Source organism: Mesocricetus auratus, unplaced genomic scaffold, assembly GCF_017639785.1.
Source record: "Mesocricetus auratus isolate SY011 unplaced genomic scaffold, BCM_Maur_2.0 Super-Scaffold_100015, whole genome shotgun sequence".
NCBI lineage: Eukaryota > Metazoa > Chordata > Mammalia > Rodentia > Cricetidae > Mesocricetus > Mesocricetus auratus.
Window position 1 is genome coordinate 40,478,661 of NW_024429198.1, and position 17,434 is coordinate 40,496,094.

General features: G+C 39.0%; 1 protein-coding gene across 3 annotated transcripts in view; it reads left to right on the forward strand.

Annotated features, from left to right (window-relative positions):
- Rttn (rotatin) overlaps positions 1 to 17,434 on the forward strand; it is a 125,987-nt gene that overhangs the window by 81,149 nt on the left and 27,404 nt on the right. For all 3 annotated transcript variants that reach the window (XM_005065388.4, XM_040757815.1, XM_040757817.1), the window contains 5 exons: positions 320 to 411; positions 4,599 to 4,689; positions 10,351 to 10,540; positions 12,265 to 12,355; positions 15,686 to 15,839. In XM_005065388.4, coding sequence (XP_005065445.2) covers positions 320 to 411; positions 4,599 to 4,689; positions 10,351 to 10,540; positions 12,265 to 12,355; positions 15,686 to 15,839 — 618 coding nt within the window. The remainder of the gene's footprint in view (positions 1 to 319; positions 412 to 4,598; positions 4,690 to 10,350; positions 10,541 to 12,264; positions 12,356 to 15,685; positions 15,840 to 17,434) is intronic.

Below are 17,434 nucleotides of genomic sequence, written 5' to 3' on the forward strand. Positions count from 1 at the left end.
CTGTCACTATTAGAAAAGTACTTTACTCAGTTGTTTCAATTTTTATGACTCTCCGTTACTCCTGACATGACTCTTGAGCCAATCTGCATTGATATATTCTAGTTGTTTGTTAGAAATGTACATTCATAGTTCACTCTGCTGTAGGATGTTAGAATTCTTAGGCTAAGTGCTGTGGAGGAATTACAACAAGAAACTCTCAGTGAGCACAGAGAAAAATCATGCTTCTGTAGCTTATGGCTGGTTTCCTTAAGGAGTACGCATTTTGTTAGTTGTTGGAGAACCTGGGGGATGTCATACTAACTGTTCTCTGTCGTCACAGGTTTAGATGACTCATTCAAGTATTGGAGAGCTCCCTCAGGGACATCCATTCAGGACCATGAGCCAAGCTCTCTTTCCACCTCAGAAACAATGGTAATTGAGGACACAGAAATGTTCCATTTGAGTCTCTGAATAAGTTTGAATTGCATAGTAGTGATAAAATAATTGTATAAAAGCTCAAGATTATGATTATAATCACTGTGGTTTTTAAAAAGTATATTCTGACAAGACTCCTGCTCTGCATTTAGTTAAAATACTCTGTTTTATGTGTTCAACTACCCGTATGTGGTAGACACTCTTGTGCTTTCCCACATGAGTATGTCATTCCAAAGTTAAGTAACTGTGATAAATAGTGCTTGTAAGAGGCAGGGCTGGAATTTCAACTAGTGACTCCCTGGCTATAGTCATACTACATATATTCTTTCAGTTGAGAGTCGTCAACCCTCTTTCTTACCTTTTCTGATAGAATCAAGAATAGAATAGTGTCAAAGGTATTTTCATTAGTAATAGATGAGACGTATTCTGTATAATTAAAAATCATTAGTCATTCTGAAAATTTGACTAAGGGTAAGGCAGAATGAGCTTACCTATTCAATGATTCCAGTGTAGTTCTGATATTTCAAAAGTACTTGTATGAGAAATTTTTCTTCAATATATAAAAGATATGAAATTTGTGCATACTAGGATGTCTTCATTTGTGCATATTTGGTTTTCTTCCTAATAACTGATTCTGGTCTTCAGTTTTGTCCAAGCATACAAAAAGCATTTCTTCTAAATTAGAAAACACATTAATTTTTCAAGTATTTGTTGATAAGGACTGTGTGATAGAATCTATTACGGGAGCAAAGGTTTGGTTTAGAAGTTTAAATAAATAATATGTATATGTGATAATATAATTATATAGACTTTGATAAAGTTTACCTCCAATATTGTCCCGGTTCCCTTTTCCCTCTTTCTATTAGATTCGAAAGAAAGGAGTTGCATTTAGTGCCAAACTAGACCTTTATTTGGGAATGCAGAAAAGTTACCCTGCTCCCACTAGATGTCATACTTTCCAAACTTAAATGTAGAGATAGTATGTACCTTTAGTTCAGCAAGAGAAATACTGCGATAAGTGCCAAAATGAGATTTATTAATTGATTGACAGAAAGTGAGAGGAAGAATACCATCACTACATGCTTGAAAGTATGTTTTCTCAAGTGATCAGTTTTTACGAGACTATGGAATAGCTATGCTAATAAACCTTTAGTTGTTCTGGCTAGATGACTAGATGCTTGAGAAAATCTACCTCAGGTGGAAATTATTGAACTAACAGTTTCAGGCATTCAGGCACATGGTTACATGGCTTTGTTGTTTCTAGGCCTGTTTTTAGTGTGGCAGAACGTTATACAGGGAAGCATGTGGTGGAGTGGAGATATTTACCTCATGGTATCCAGAGAGCAAAAGATAGTTACAGAGAAGGATTGGGTTGCACTGGGGGCAAAGCCTATAGCACAGGAGAAGTAGGAGGAAATTAGACAGTCAACCCATAGGATCAACCTAAACTCTTGCATTCCTTGTTTATCAGAGGTAATCACTAAATAGTATTTTTTTTTGTTAACTATTTTGTGTTATTTGACTTAAAATATTTATCATATGTAAGAAGACCTTGGTACAGAAAGAAAAATCATGTTTATATTTTTTTGGTTTATATCAACATTATTACAAGTTAAAGCACTAGATTTTTCTGAGGATTCCTATGGAAGAACTTAGTTGACTATGATCATTCTTTGAATGGAAGTACCTTTGTGCTTATTGGCTTTGTATTGATATTGTAATATACTTGAAATAATCAACTGGACTTGTTTCATTTCCTTGTTTGTGAGGTTTCAGTCCACAGTCACTGTACCATGTTGCTGTTGGCCTGTAGTTGCATAATATATTACATTGGGAATATGTGATAGAGGAAGCCTGTTCATCTCATGACAGCCTGAACACCGAGAAAGACGCAGAAATGGGCTGTGACTCTGATTTGTTCTTCAAGGACATACCCAGTGATCTAAAGTTTTTCCACAAGCTCCACCTCCTAAAGGTTCCCCCATCCCTTCCCAGCAGCACTGTGGGGTGGGACCAAGCTTCAGTAGGGTCTGTGGAGACATTCAGTATCTAAACTGTAGCAGTCTCTGTATATAGAAAAGTCCTTAACTTCACAGTTGGTTGTTACATGGTGTGCTGTCGAGATGGCTCAGAGAATAAGCATTTGCTGTGCCCACCTGATGACCTGACTTTGATCCTTGGCTCTCACGCCAGAAGGAGAAACTAACTCTGAAGACCTGTGCTCTGATCTCCAAATAGGAGCATGCACATACATGCTCATGCTTATACACATATATACTATTAAAACATAAAATGTGAAAATATACACTGCGATTTTGAAGTTTAAAGTTGTATTTATTAAGTTTGTTATTGGTAATTTCATACCTGCATATAAAGCACTTGGACGAAGCTCCCACTCCTTGTTCTCTCCTGTCTTCCTCACATCTCAATCAACTGATCTTCCCAGTCTGAAGCCATCTGGTACTGGGCCTTGTTTTTTTTGTTGTTTTTTTTTTGTTTTTTTGGTTTTTTTTTTTTTTTTGGTGGGGAGACTTAATAACTGCTTCTATTTCCTTAGGGGTTTAAGTTGTTTATCTGGCCTTGATTTAATTTTGGTATGTGGTACCTATCAAGAAAAATGTCCATTCCTTTTAGACGTTTCCAATTTTGTAGAGCACTGGTTTTTAAAGCATGGCCTGATGATTCTCTGGATTTCCTCAGTGTCTGTTGTTATGTCCCAAACAGGAGATTTTTAAGTGTGTGTAGACAGTATCTATGAATTTTTTCACATTCTTACTCTCCTTACAATCAGAAACTATAAATGAAGTTAATCACTGTAAATCAAAGGTACAGTATGTTAGGAATATGCACAGGGAGTCTCTAAATGTGCCCTGGTGTTCTCTATGTCATAAGTAATGCATATTTATCAGTTGTGTGGATGCACCGTGTCATGTGTCTACACAGATGTGTGGGCTCCCAGGTATGCACCCTTTGTGCCTTTTCACAGAGAAAAAAATGATGGCAAGAAAAAGAGGTACCTTTCCTCCCCGGAGAGGTATTTTTCACATAAGTGCCACCACAATAGGCTGAGTACAGTCCATTTCAGAAGGTCATGGCCTTATCTGTAAACCTCCAGGTGCATTGTGTTTGCTTTCTACAGTATTTCTGTTAGGTTTACTGTTTTTGAAAATGTTGTGTTCTGAAACACAGTGTCAGCATTGCTTTTTAAATTTTTTTAAGTTCTTTTCTGGCAGGAGGCAAAATAGAGAAAAATCTCTTAATACTTTGCCGATTTTTTTCTTTTTTCTTTTTTTGGTAATTCTAGAGCTGCAAGGTTTTCCCCCCACTTTATGTGCATGGATCATCTATTTACTTACTTATTCATTCATTTATTTATTTGTTTTTTATTTATTTTTTGTGTGTTTATGTTTGTTCACCACACATGTGCTTGGTATCTGCAGAGGCTAGAATAGGGCATTAAGTCCCTTGGTAATGGAGTTATTTATGGCTGTGAGCAGCCGTGTGGGTGTTGGTGAATGAACCTAGGTCCTCTGGGAAAACAGCAAGTGATTTTAAATTCTGAGTCACCCATCTCTTCAGTGTGTACACTGATTTTATAGGCATTATTAAAGCTTAAGTGTGCAATTTGAAACATCAAAACCAAACCATTTTATTATAAATAGAAGAAAATTGGGCTAGAGAAATAGCTGTTTGCTTAATAGCACTTGTTGGAGGATTCGGGTTTAGTTTACTCTATTTCCAGGGGATCCAATGCCTTCTGTCCTGAACGCTCACTATAGCTGGTAAACGTGCATACATGGAGGCAAAACACTCATCTGAAGTCAGAAATGTCAGAATCTCAAGAACAATAAATTTACCTATAAAGGGTATCTCTTAAGCCTCACACCTTTAGGCAGTGAGTTACTTATATCAGAAACTTAAAATCTTAATGGGGTTTCAAATGAAAACTTGGCTCTTTTGGTTCATACTGGTTTATGAACATTGTAACTTTCCCTATAAGGGGTCATAGAAAATGCCATTATCAGAAAACTAGCTATAACTCAGGATTTAAAGTGTTTTGTAGTTATTTGAGCTGGTAAAATTCATTTTAAACTTGCTTCTTTAAGGATATTTTGTGTATTCCCTGTTTGTTTCATTGCCCATGCTTCAACATTAATGAGTAATGTACCCTGCCTGCTTCACAGGTGGCGACCTCAGTGGGCAGTGCTGAGACTCAACCACTGCTGCCGTCCACACTTCCTCCTGAAATGATGCTTGACCAGTTTGTGGCTCAAGGTATGCTTTGTGTGTGTGTGTTTATTTCTTTAGTTTTCTTTGCACTCTCTTTTTATCGATTACCCTCCCTTTAATTTTTTAACAGCATTAAACATTTAACGTTTGTAAACTAAAGAGATTTGCACGCCAAAGGCCTTCGGAACGTGTAGTCCATCTTTACTTGAGGGTGAAGCTGTGTGACCCACATTTACTTCCCCATGAAATTTTCATAGGAAACCTATAAGTTCCCTTAACCTGGACAGGTGTTATTCTCTTGTATGTCCTATACTTGCTGCACATTTCTTTTCTACCCTGCCCACTTGAACCCCATGGGTTAAGTTTCTTGAGCCTCCTTCATTTGAAGAGCTGTGAGCACAATTTCCTCCCTTTCTTTGTAGATAGCCAAACACTGCATTCTATCATAAGGGAATCATCCATGCAGAGTGTTTCTCTGAATTTCCCACAAGTGCCTAAAGGCCTTTGCATCTATTTTCTTTATTAGTTCTTTTAGAACTTTGAGTTTTGTATGAGTTTTGAGCATATTCACCTCCATTCTCTCAATTCTTCCGAGATCTACCCCCTCTTCTCTATCTCCCAAACATTGTGGGTATTTTAGGGGTATTTTAGAGACAGGACCTCACTATATAGACCAGGCCCTCTTGAACTACCTTTGCTTCCCAAGTGTTAGGATTAAAGACATTTGCCACCATGAAACCTTTCAAGACAAAATGTGCTTTTCAAATGGTTTTGGATTTGTATTCTTTTACTGGAGCATGGTCACCTTAACAGTGGCAGCATTCTTAGAGAAAACTGCCTCTACCAGCAGCTAACACTTGCTCCAAGGCTGGGGTGGGGTTGTGTGTCAAATCCTCTCTCTCCTGGTGTTTTGAGATGAGGTTTCTTACTGAATGTGGAGCTCCCTGGCTGGCCCGTGATCTGCCGTCTCTGACCTCTCAGCACTGGGTTTACAGATGTTTGCTGCCATACCCAGCTTTTTCATGGCTCACAAGTGTCTGAACTCAAGTTCCCATGGCACCTGGCAAGCACTTCAGCCATTGCTTCATCTCCTGAGCCCACGCGCAAGTTGTTTTCTTTTAGGAAGATAAAAGATAGGAAGAGTGGTGCGTAGGGAAGGGGGCGGGAGGAAAAGAAAGTCCAGGCATTTTTTTAAACTAAATATCTGGAGCACAAATTACTAATTAAACAAATCACAGACATAATTAGGATAAACTAGAATGAATAATCATATGTTAATAAAACAAATGTGGTGAAGTGATAAATGAGAATTTGGCTATCAAAGTCTGAGAGGCTAGAGATATGGCTCAGCAGACAAGAGTGCTACTGTGCTCTTGCAGAGGGACCACGTTAGGTTCCCAACTCCTATGTTGATCTGCTTATTGCTACCTGCAATTGCAGCTCCAGGGGACTTCACAGGACACCTGCACCATTTGAAACAAGATCTATGGGTCTTTATGTCCTAGAAATTCACATGAATAACCTGCAATGTATGTTTATTTGTTTTCCTGAAGCTGAGTCTGTAAACCAGGGCCATGATCTGGCTAGGTGCCAGCAAAATCCTCAACCCCCTGCAATGTAGTTTTATGAATGACAGTGTTTCACTGTTTGTATTTGGATCACAACCAACTCTGCTTTAAGTTGTATTTATATTGAAGTTTGCAACTCATCTTTTAGTTCTAGAGAATATGGTGGCCTTATTTGATAGCATTAAATTTCTGACCCAAAGGAAATAATAGTTTCTGAAAAGGAGTTAAATATGAATATTGATGTATAGAAAATATTCTGAGAAAAAAGTTTGCTCTGTTGAATTTTCATTACAATATCTGTTCCGATAATTTCAAAAACTGGGTTGTACCTTGGTCTCTAATAATTATTTTAGTAAATAAAAGGATTTAATAATAAGGAATACTTAGTTGAGTGTCTGTCTTGTTTGCTTACAAATCTTTAAACAATTAATGATAAATAGTAAAAAATTCACTAAGGCAGAATGGCAAAAATACACCAAAATTAATAGATTTTCAATATGCTTATAAACAGTGAGTATAGTGTAAACAAGGCCATCTAAAGCACAAAAAACAGAGTTAAAGATGCAGGAGGAGACCATAAAAATACAAACAGTATTCAGCATTTTTAATTATTGAGTGCGTGCGTGCGTGCGTGCGTGCGTGCGTGTGTGTGTGTGTGTGTGTGTGTGTGTGGACACTGATGTCGCGCTGTGCATGTGGTGGTAAAAGGACACCTTGGGATAGTAGGAGGTTCTCTCCTTCTACCTTGTGAATCCCAGGTATTGAACTTGGGTTCTTAGGCGTGGCAGCAGCTGTGTGTACCTGCTAAGTCATCTCATCAGCCCATCTTTATAGAAGAAAAACATTGAATATTATCCAAACATTATCAAAACATTGAGGGATGCTCTCTCTGCCTGGACATATGGGGAGGGTCTAGGCCCTGGCCTGGATGATAAGACAAACTTTGGAAATCCCCCATGGAGGTCCTCACCCCCCCCTGAGGGGCAGAGTGGGGATTAGGTCGGGAATTGGGGGGTCTGCGGGGGGGGGCTGGGGTGGAGGGGAAGGTGAGGGAGCTGGGATTGACATGTGAAGCAAGCTTGTTTCTAATAAAAAAAATGGATGGATGCCTATAAAACTAAATAGAAGTTTTTCTAATTTTGCTTCAACATAAAAAAATCAATAAAAAGAACAATTTTACATTTAATAATAATTACAAAATTAACATCTCATGCGGTAGAAAATACCTCAAAGTGAAGATATTTCTTGACAAACCAACATAACTACTTGTAACATAGCTTACAGAGAAAGCTATGTTGTAAGCAGGTAAAGCCTTCTCAGTTTTTCACATGTAAAAGTGAACAGAAACACGAGATAGATACGCACAAAAGATGCCAGGGACCCATATTACTGGATAAGTACAAGTAAATGCTACACTATGAGCCTCTTCCTTAACTGATAAATTACCAGCTATTAGAAAGCGCTGGCAGTGCATGCTTTTGGCCAGACTACGGCCAAAATACACAATAAAGAGGAACACACCCACACTCCTATAAACTGTAAGAGAGAATGCAGTTTTTGGAAGGGAACTTGGCAATATCTAATGAATCTGTAAATTTATCTTATATATAGGAATTTTCTCATGACATATCTCCAAAAGTATGAAAGTACAAATGTACATAATTGTCTAATGGAATATTTACAACACCCAGATTCCATACTTACTCAGCTATTTAAATACAAGGAGGATATCTTCAAATTGGTACTCAGTAAATCACCCCTCCCCCAATACTGATATGTAAAAAAGCCTCCAGTTGGGTTAGGGTGATGGGTTAGTGAGCAAGGTGCTTGCTGTGCAATGCTTAGTACCCATGTGAAATGTTGGCTATAGTGACACATGCTTTTCATGCCAGTGCAGGGGACAGAGGCAGGCAGACAAAAGTGGGGTCATGGAGCAGCATTGGTGAGGTTCAAATTCAGAGAGGGGGGTTGGGGGGTGACTGTCAGCACATATGGTGGAAAACAATGAAGAGGAACATGCCCACATGTGTATACACTGGCATTCCCACACATGTCACAATAAAGAGGAACACCCCACACGTGTATACACTGGCATTCCCACACATGTCACAATAAAGAGGAACACCCCACATGTGTATACACTGGCATTCCCACACATGTCACAATAAAGAGGAACACCCCACATATGTATACACTGGCATTCCCACACATGTCACAATAAAGAGGAACACCCCACATATGTATACACTGGCATTCCCACACATGTCACACACACAAAGCGCTAAAAATATAGACTTAGAGTATATAGTATTTCTAGATTTTTAACTTTTTGAGAGTTGGTTCAGTGTTTTAACAGTAGGGTTGCTCTTCCAGGTTTGCTCTTCCAGGGGACATTAATTTGATTTCCAGCACCCAAATTGGAACTCACAATCATCTGTAACTCTAGTTCCATGGTTTCTGGCACGCTCCTCTGGCATCTGCAGGCATCAGGCATGCATACGGTTTCACAGGCATACACTCAGAGAAAACATACACACAAAAGCAATAAAATAGTAAAAGGGAAGTTAAAAAGTACATGATGTCCCTATTTGTTTTAAAAGAAAACAAGAAACTTAGTTATAAGAACAAGGTAAAAGGGACTCCACAGTGGACATGGTTACTCTCTTGCATATACTTCTTAGCTTAGTTAGGTTTTTATAACCATATTTTGTTTCTTGTGCTACAAAGAAAAAGAAAAGAAAACTTAAGCTGACAAAATTGAAATTAATGTGGAATACTACAAGTTGGTCTAATAATCCATACACCTTCACCCTCAGATTTAATGGAAGAAAAACAAAACCAAAAACCCAAACAAACAAAAAACTGCAGGCAAGCATTCAAGTCATGATGCTTGTTTACCTTTTGCAATTAGCAATCCTAAAAGTTCTTCAAATATACCATAAGACAGAGCAAATGAGCAATGTGTAGACAATGGATAAAAGGTGGTGTGTGTGTGTGTGTGTGTGTGTGTGTGTGTGTGTGTGTGTGTGTGTGAATGTTGTAAGTGACATAGTAAATGACTAAAGGTGCTCAATGGACCCTGTAAAATTATATTAGAATTGGAGGTGTCAGATGAATTATTTGTTGATTCATATATGTGTATGTGCCCAAGTAAATGTGTATACACACACACACACACACACACACACTCACACAAACATATACCCCTATGAACATATTTGCAGTCTCAAAACAGATTAAGACTGTTTGAATTATACTAAAATAAGTGGTCAGAGGGAAATGTTCTTTCATTTGCTAGAAAGTCAACTGAAATAAAATATGCTATCATTGGAGAATTACCATTTTAGCATAAAAATATAAATTTACAGTTGAGAAACCTATTAGACCCTACCAATTTAGTAACATTTATGCCATTGCAAGCAAATTCTCTGAAAGAACAGTGTAAATGGAGGAATGTATTAAAGATATTTTTTCTATTTTGTGGAGCCCACCACCCAACTCCCAAATGAAACACACACGGAGACTTATTTTTAGTTATGAGTGACTTGTTTCTAGTCAACTTCTCTTTTTTTAAATTTTTTTGTTTATTTGTTTATTCATTTATTTATGGTTTTTCAAGACAGGGTTTCTCTGTGTAGCTTTGGAGTCTATCCTGGCACTCACTCTATAGAGCAGGCTGGCCTGGAACTCACAGAGATCCACCTGCCTTTGCCTCCCGAGTGCTGGCATTAAAGGCTTGCACCACTAAGGCTCTGCTAGTCAGCTTTTCTTAAGGTAAATTAACCCATCTACCTTTTGCCTCTGGGCTTTTCCTGTTCTCTTACTTAAGTAAATCTTACTCCAAGGATTGCAGATCTCTCCTATTACTCTTTCCCAAGACAATCACATGTATTCATGAATGTTTGCATGTGCACATGTGTGGTTGGATATTGTGTGCGTCTGTGTGTGCATATGGGGGATGGGGGTTAGGAATAGCAGCAGTCAATCTCCCTAGCCTCAAGGTTAAGCTGAGCCATGCAGCTAACCAACCACCTACTTCTGTATCTTTAGGAACTTTCCTGTGTCATGAGAACTTGCAAATTTTGTTAATAACCACCAGGTAAATTAAATAATTCTTATGCTTTATTGTAAATAACAGGTCAGTGTGAAGTGAGACCAGTGCGACCTCGTGACTCATCGATGTCTGCTTCCCTGCACAAGCAGTATATGTTTGTTACTCCATCGCTTCTGTCAGCAATCTGCAGCCTTTTAGACAACCTCTTGGCAGTTACTCCAAGAGATGCTGCAAATGCATTTCAACAAGCCCATCTCATAGAGCTTCTCTGTAGGTAAGAGGTACATGCAAGTAGATTTTCATTCATTCTTACGCCCAATAAGTTCCAGGCTTTTGCTTTTGCCACAGTTGTTGCTGTTATTATTTTCATCGTCTGTTCTATCAGTTTACTTGTATTGACTTCTTGGTTGTTTAAGTAAAAAAGATTGTTTTATTTAATTTTAAAAAATTGAGAAGGTTCTAAATTTTATGTGCCTTCTAGCACAGACAAGGAATATAGTATAATCCCCTTAGTTATTTTTCACTGGACATGAAGAAGTTTGAAGATTCCTATCTCTAGAAGTCATATCAGGTTGAAAATCACTTTTGAATTTCATCTGGATGTATTTTGCTATGAGGAATTAAACTCATAAGTATTTTGGTGAAACTTAAGGAAACAATGATTTGATTCTTTGACTTTTTCGTTTTCCTAATATTAATGAGTGGACTAATGATGTTTTGAGCATAGTGGCAAAACCTTGGCTATTATGTTCAGGCCTATCTAAGTTTATAGCTCATTCGTTGCACAGTGTTGTAGGGTTGAACATGCTTGATCCTTTAGAGGCTTGTTGCTGGCCTCAGCCTAAAGGGATGAGCATGAGGAGTTAGTGTCCGTTAGTTGTGTACAGTTTTGAATGTGACTTCTCTCTTCCTAACATCCAGATACTCTAGCCCAGCAAGTCCACCTTCTTTTAACCACATGCATCTGTCCATTTCTCTTCATTCTCTCTTTCTTTTTGAACAGTGCTGCTGGAAATGTCTTCCTTCTCTTTGTTAAATCACACTACCTTCTCTTTTCTGGGATGTGAAGAAAGAACTGAAAAAAGAAAATCTTTGTTTCTATCCTAGGTTTTCTGTTGCTATGATGCAACACTGACCAAAAGCAACTTGGAGGAGGAAAGGGCGTATTTGGTTTACAAGCCATCATTATTGAGAGAAACTGAGCTAAGCTGAGGCAGGAATCTGGGGGCAGTAACTGAAGCAGAGGCCATGGAGGACTGCTGCTTGCTGGCTTGCTCCTTCTAGCTTGTTCAGCTGCCTTAACCCACTTGCACAGCGATAGCACCTCCAACAGTGGGTTAGCCACACTCATACCCATTAGCAATTAAGGGCATGCTCTACAGACATGCCTACAGGACAATACGATGGAAGCAATTCCTCAGTATGGCTTCCTCTGTTCAGGTGTGTTGAATTGACAACTGATGACAGTTTCTGTTGTAATTTAAGAAAAGCAGTGCAGGAGAGAAAGACATCATGCAACAGGGTTTCTTATTAAGGAAAGGGATCATAAAAGGGGAAAGGGAGGGGAAGACTGGCCTCAGGGGATAAGAACAGCAGGAGAGAGGAAAGAGGGGAGGAGAGAGGCTAGGAAAAAGGGAGAGAGGAAGAGGGGGGGAAGGGGGAGGAGAGAGAGACAGAGAGACAGGATGGAAGGTAGGCAGGACCCTTTTAAGAGGGAACATAGTGAATGTGCACAGGTGGTGCTCTTAGTGGTTCCAGCTGAGGGCGTATCCTGTCAGAACCCCAAGGACAGGACAGTACAGATGCCTGAATACTAACAGTTTCACAATATTTTTCTGTTTTCTGAAATACTCTGGGAACCCTTAAATATTTTATTTACTTGTAAAAGTCCTTTCTCTTTATTTATATTCATGTTTATATTGAAATTTCAGATTGTGATATTTTGTCTTTATTAAGAGTTACCATAACTATCTATGGCGTATTGTTTATCCTTGACAGTGCCGTGGATGCCTCTGTCATAGAGATGTGTATCCAGGAACTCAAGACCCCACCACCTTTATTATTTGCTGTTGAACATACTCAAGCTCAGGTAAACACCTTGGATCTGCCTGCCATTTGTATCATTGGTTTCTTTGCCTTGAGGGCCAAACAACAAATCCAAGAAGATCTAACCACAAGAAAAAGATGGAACTCTCTCAGTATATGTGTTGTATTGTGTGCTGTTTGAATTAAGTTTCTTAAAATTTTAACTTTAATATAGAAACTGGGATGGAAGAAAAGTACTTTTCTAACTTTGTTATCCATCAGCTAATGTTTAATCAAGTTTCTTGGAGCACTGCTTTATAAAGGGGCACTGGTATAGCCCACTCACCTTTATAATTTTAGGCTATCTTCTGGTATGGGTTAAAGTTGTTGGACTAATGTGTTTTTGTTGTTTTGTTTTGTTCTTTTGCTTTTCGAGACAGAGTTTCTCAGTGTAGCCCAGGCAGCCCTGGAACTCAGTTACTTTGTAGACCAGGCTGACCTGGAACTCACAGATATCTACCTGGCTCTGCCTTTTGAGTGATGGGATTAAAGATGTGAACCACTACAGTCCAGCTAAACCTTCTAACACTAGGGAGGCAGAGGCAGGTGGGTTGCTGTGAGGTCGAGATCAGCATGGTCTACATAGTGAGTTCCAGGATAGCCAGGTCTATGTAGCGAGACCTTGTTCTCAACAAAACAAACAAACACTATAAACATGAATGTTTTCAAAACAAGGTGACGAAAATAAGCTTTAATTTTTTTCTTCACAGCTAGTCACTAAATTTGGGGTTCTTGCCTAGGTTCTGTATGTAAAATATGCTTAGCAATTTCCAATATCAGTGATGCTACTAGAAATTTTATCTAAAGACCAAAATTTAACATAACCTTTGTTTTGTGTGGTTAAGGGGTAAAGAGTGGATAGAAGTATCATTTGTGTTGCACTCTCTGAACATAGAAGGCCCATAGAATGTCTTGGAAATACTCTACATACCATTTTTGAAGCACACATTCTTCCTAATGTAATATATACATAACATATATCTTGTGAATAAGCTAATATTTATTGAATTAGCTTTTTCACAAGATACATGTACTCTTTACTCTTTTGTTGGTACAATTGAAAAATCTTCACTGAATGCCTTCTCTGGTTTAGAATCTCCCTTAAGTTGTTAGAATAAAGGCCTTTCCCCTTATATTGGGAGAATAGATAACAAATCCATGCATATCTAAGGATGTCAAGCATTTCAGAAGAAAAAATAAAGCAAGGGGCAATACCAGATATTGATGCAAAGGCCTGTCCTTAGCTTTCAGGGAACACCTTTCCAACTCTGACTTGTGATCTGAAGTGAAAAAGAGCCTGTAGGCATAGCAAGGCCTCTGGCATCACAGTGTGGTTGGTCTGTCCAAAAGCCAGCCAGGAATCCAGAATTGCTGGAGCTGAGTCTGTGGGGAAAATGAGGCTAGAAAGCACATTTAGCCAGGAGGACAGGACCTTACCTGCAGTTGTGTCTTGAATGTACAGGGTAATGTCATGATAGCAATAACAAACATTTACGGGTCCTTGTCTGAGTAAATATGTACACAGAAATCACATGAGATACCATCAGTGCCATAATGTTACAAAGGTAATGGTGGCAGTTGGAGGATCACACACAGTACTGAGCAGACCAGCAGAGTTGGCCATGTAGGTTGGTTCCAGAGCACACTCTGATCCACTGTGCTGCCTGCCTTACGTGGATTAATGCTTGTGTACAACAATCCAGAATGTTCTCCAAGCTTTACCAGATTTGCTCTGGTTGCTGTTGATAGAAAGCACCCATCTCTGCCCATAAGGAGTCTATGGATTAGGTGCCAGAGACAGACAGAAGCATACATTAAATGTGAATTATGGAACCAAATGGAAAAAATGAGTGACATTCATTTGGGTTAAACAGCGTGTCACAAGGGAAACCATTGCTACAGAATGGTTAGAAAAAAAGAAAACCCATGGGACGTCAGAATAAAGTAGAGCCCTGGGTTGAAAATTACAACAGACATGGATGACCTAGGCAGAGCACAGTGCAGGATGCTGGTAGTGGCGCTGCATTGGCTACAGGCAACAGTGTGTTGGCATGTGTGATTGACAGGGCTTTGGTTTTTGTTGTTGTTCTTCAGTTTGTTTTTAAGAATATTAGAAAAAGATAGTTTATTAACTATATCAGTATTTCATATTAAATTGTTAATTTACAAAATAATTCAGTTTTCCTTTCATGTTTCTCACTGGCTTACTTACAATAGTATTTCCAGTATCCAGAAATTAGACTTGCTCTAACTTTAATAGGGCATAAGATGAAGCGATTACAAAGACTTCACAGAACTGCGTCTTGTGGTACATGCCTGTAATCCTCGCACTTGAGAAATGGAGGCAGGAGGATCAGAAGTTCACAGTCAACCTCAAGGACATAGTGAGTGCTAGGCCAGCCCAGACTACATTTAGACCCTGTCTTCAACAATATAAAAGAATGACAAAAGTGTTACAGAAATAAGCAAATTAAATTTCAAAATCTATAGAAAGAATTTGTGAAGCATGCTTACCTGCACAAATGGAGACCGGTTCCCAGCTCTTACACTCTCACAGCAACAGACTAAGATGAGGGAAAAGACTTCTTTTGTGCATAGAAACGGGCCTTAGACAGCTCTATAAAATTCTCTTATAAGGATGTGCTGCTTAAGCACAGTGCCTACAAGACGTTGCTGCTGTTCTTTAGCTGTTGTTTGTCCAGAGGAAGTTTCCAAAGCACATTTACCAGGTATCACTTACAGTATTAGCACTAAGAAAATTCCAGATATAATGTTATTGTTATTCATAGAAATTTAATTTTCTCTCTTACATTTAAGAATATTGCTTTTATACTGAAGGATAACTAAAACAAAAACAAATTTTATTGATACCATTAACTGGGCTATTAGGATGGATGTATTTTCTTCCATTCTTTTGCACTTTGAGGAATATTTTTATAATCAGACTAGTTTACTTTGTCTTTAAATATCCTCTGTGCTTTGTCTAGGATATTGGTTCCACAAGTTACCTACTTTAAGGATATAAAGACTTTTTAAAAATGAAATACAGAAACCAGCTTTGAGAATGCGGCTTTATTTACTGGTGGTATAGTTGGTAGTGCCAATGTGACCATTACTGACATGCTTCTAATATTGGAACAATGATTTACCTGCTGCATATTAAGCTTATAGCACATAAATTATGATGAGTGCTCTTTTAAGTATTTTACTAAGTGTATTTTATACAGAAACGATTTCTTGTAATACATAGGAAAGTAAAACACCATGATGCCCCTGAGATAGGCTTTTCATGAGGTCTACTTACTCATTGTTTTCTATGTCCTTGTGCAAACAGGCTTCCTTTCTCTTGGAGTACCTGTCCTCTTTGTCCCAGCTTTTGCAGTCCTGTCTGTTGGTAGATCCTAACCTTATGACACAGGAGGAGTTCCTGAAACCTCTTGTCACCAATGTCATCCGAGTTCTCATTGTGTGCACCAAAGATGTATTAGGTAAGTTCTATTTAAATTGTTAAAAGTTAAAATATCTTCCCTTTCTTCCTTCCAACCTTTCCATGTCTCCATCCTCCACTATCTCAAATCCATGGCCTCTGTTTCTTCAGTTGTTACACAAGACCCCCGCCCCCCCACAGCCGTCTCAGTTTATATAATGTTATTTATCTGTATAGGATTTCAGGGTAGATCATTTGGTATTGCATAACCAATTTGGGGTTCTTCCCTGAGGAAGACTGTTTCTCCCATTGTCAGTATTCCTTCTTTGTCTGGGGTTGAGGCCCCATGACATGTTTCCCTTCCATTCCAGCATGTCTATTGGTGTTATCCTTCAGGTCTTGTTTGGGCAGTCATGTTGATGAGACTTCATGGTTGCAACTTCTCTGACATTTTTAGGAGACAGCATCTCACAGTGAACTTCCTGTTCCTCAGGCTTTTACAATCTCTCTGTCTTGTTATTCTGCAGTAACCCCCGAGCCTTAAGGGCAGGTGTTGTATGGTAGAAATATCAGTTGGGACTGGGCTCCACACAATTTTTTGGTCTCTGAATTTTGATCAAATGTGGTTTTCTGTAATGATGTCCATCTGTTGCAATGAGGCATTTCTCCCTCCTCCCCCTCCATCTCCCCCTCTTTCCCCTCCCTCTCCCCCTACGTTTCCCTCCTCCCTCCCTCTCCCTCTCACCCCTCCCTTTCTCTCCTCCTTCCCCCTTCCCTTCCTCCCCTCTCTCCCCCCAGAGGAGTGAGACCTATTCTTACCTGTGACTATAAGGCCAAATATTAGGGTGTAGTTAGGGATTGTGCTGTTTCAGTAAATTTTCAGTTGTAGGTTTTCCTATGAGATCCATGCCTTCATTAGTCTGGGATAGTTGGCTAGGGTTCCAGTAGTAGGCATGATTTCCTTCTTGTGGAGGGAATCCATTAGCGAGCTGCTGGTTATCACTAAGGTATGGATGGCGGTACTGTACCCTTCGGTTATTGTGCCATGCTAGTCATTGTTGTAGTTCATAGGCATCTTATCTCAGCTAGTTAGTAATATTGCTTGCTTCCCTCCTTTGAAAGCTAGGGTGAGGCCTTCTGCTACCATGAAATGTGTCCTCAGAGAAGAGGCTTTCAGGTCAGATCCAGCAATGATTCTCTGGGTCCTGTGTCCAAAATACATGGTGTTTTCAGCAACAGGGACTTTAGCTAGGTTTTATTTTTACAGTTTAGATGAGAAGTGAACAATATTGAGGGAGCAAATCTTACTAGGCTCCAGGTGAAGGCCCCACCACCACTCCCCTGCTAATTTGGGATGATTTGATGGTATGCTTTATGGTTAGAATGATCTAAAGTAGCTCCAGGAGAAACTTAGGGCAGATGAGTAGCTAAAAAAATGGACCAAAACTCTCCACCATCTGTCAGCTGAAACACATGCTACAGTCTGCAGTGAGCTTGGAGTATTATTTTTATATTTGTGGCTAAGGCCAAATGACAGTCACAGGTCTGAGTCACTTTAGCATATAATATGAACATTTCCTAAGGTCGTAAAATATTGAGACTCACTTTATGGTGAAAACTGAATATAATGATTAGTGGTAGAGAAAAGTGAAACAA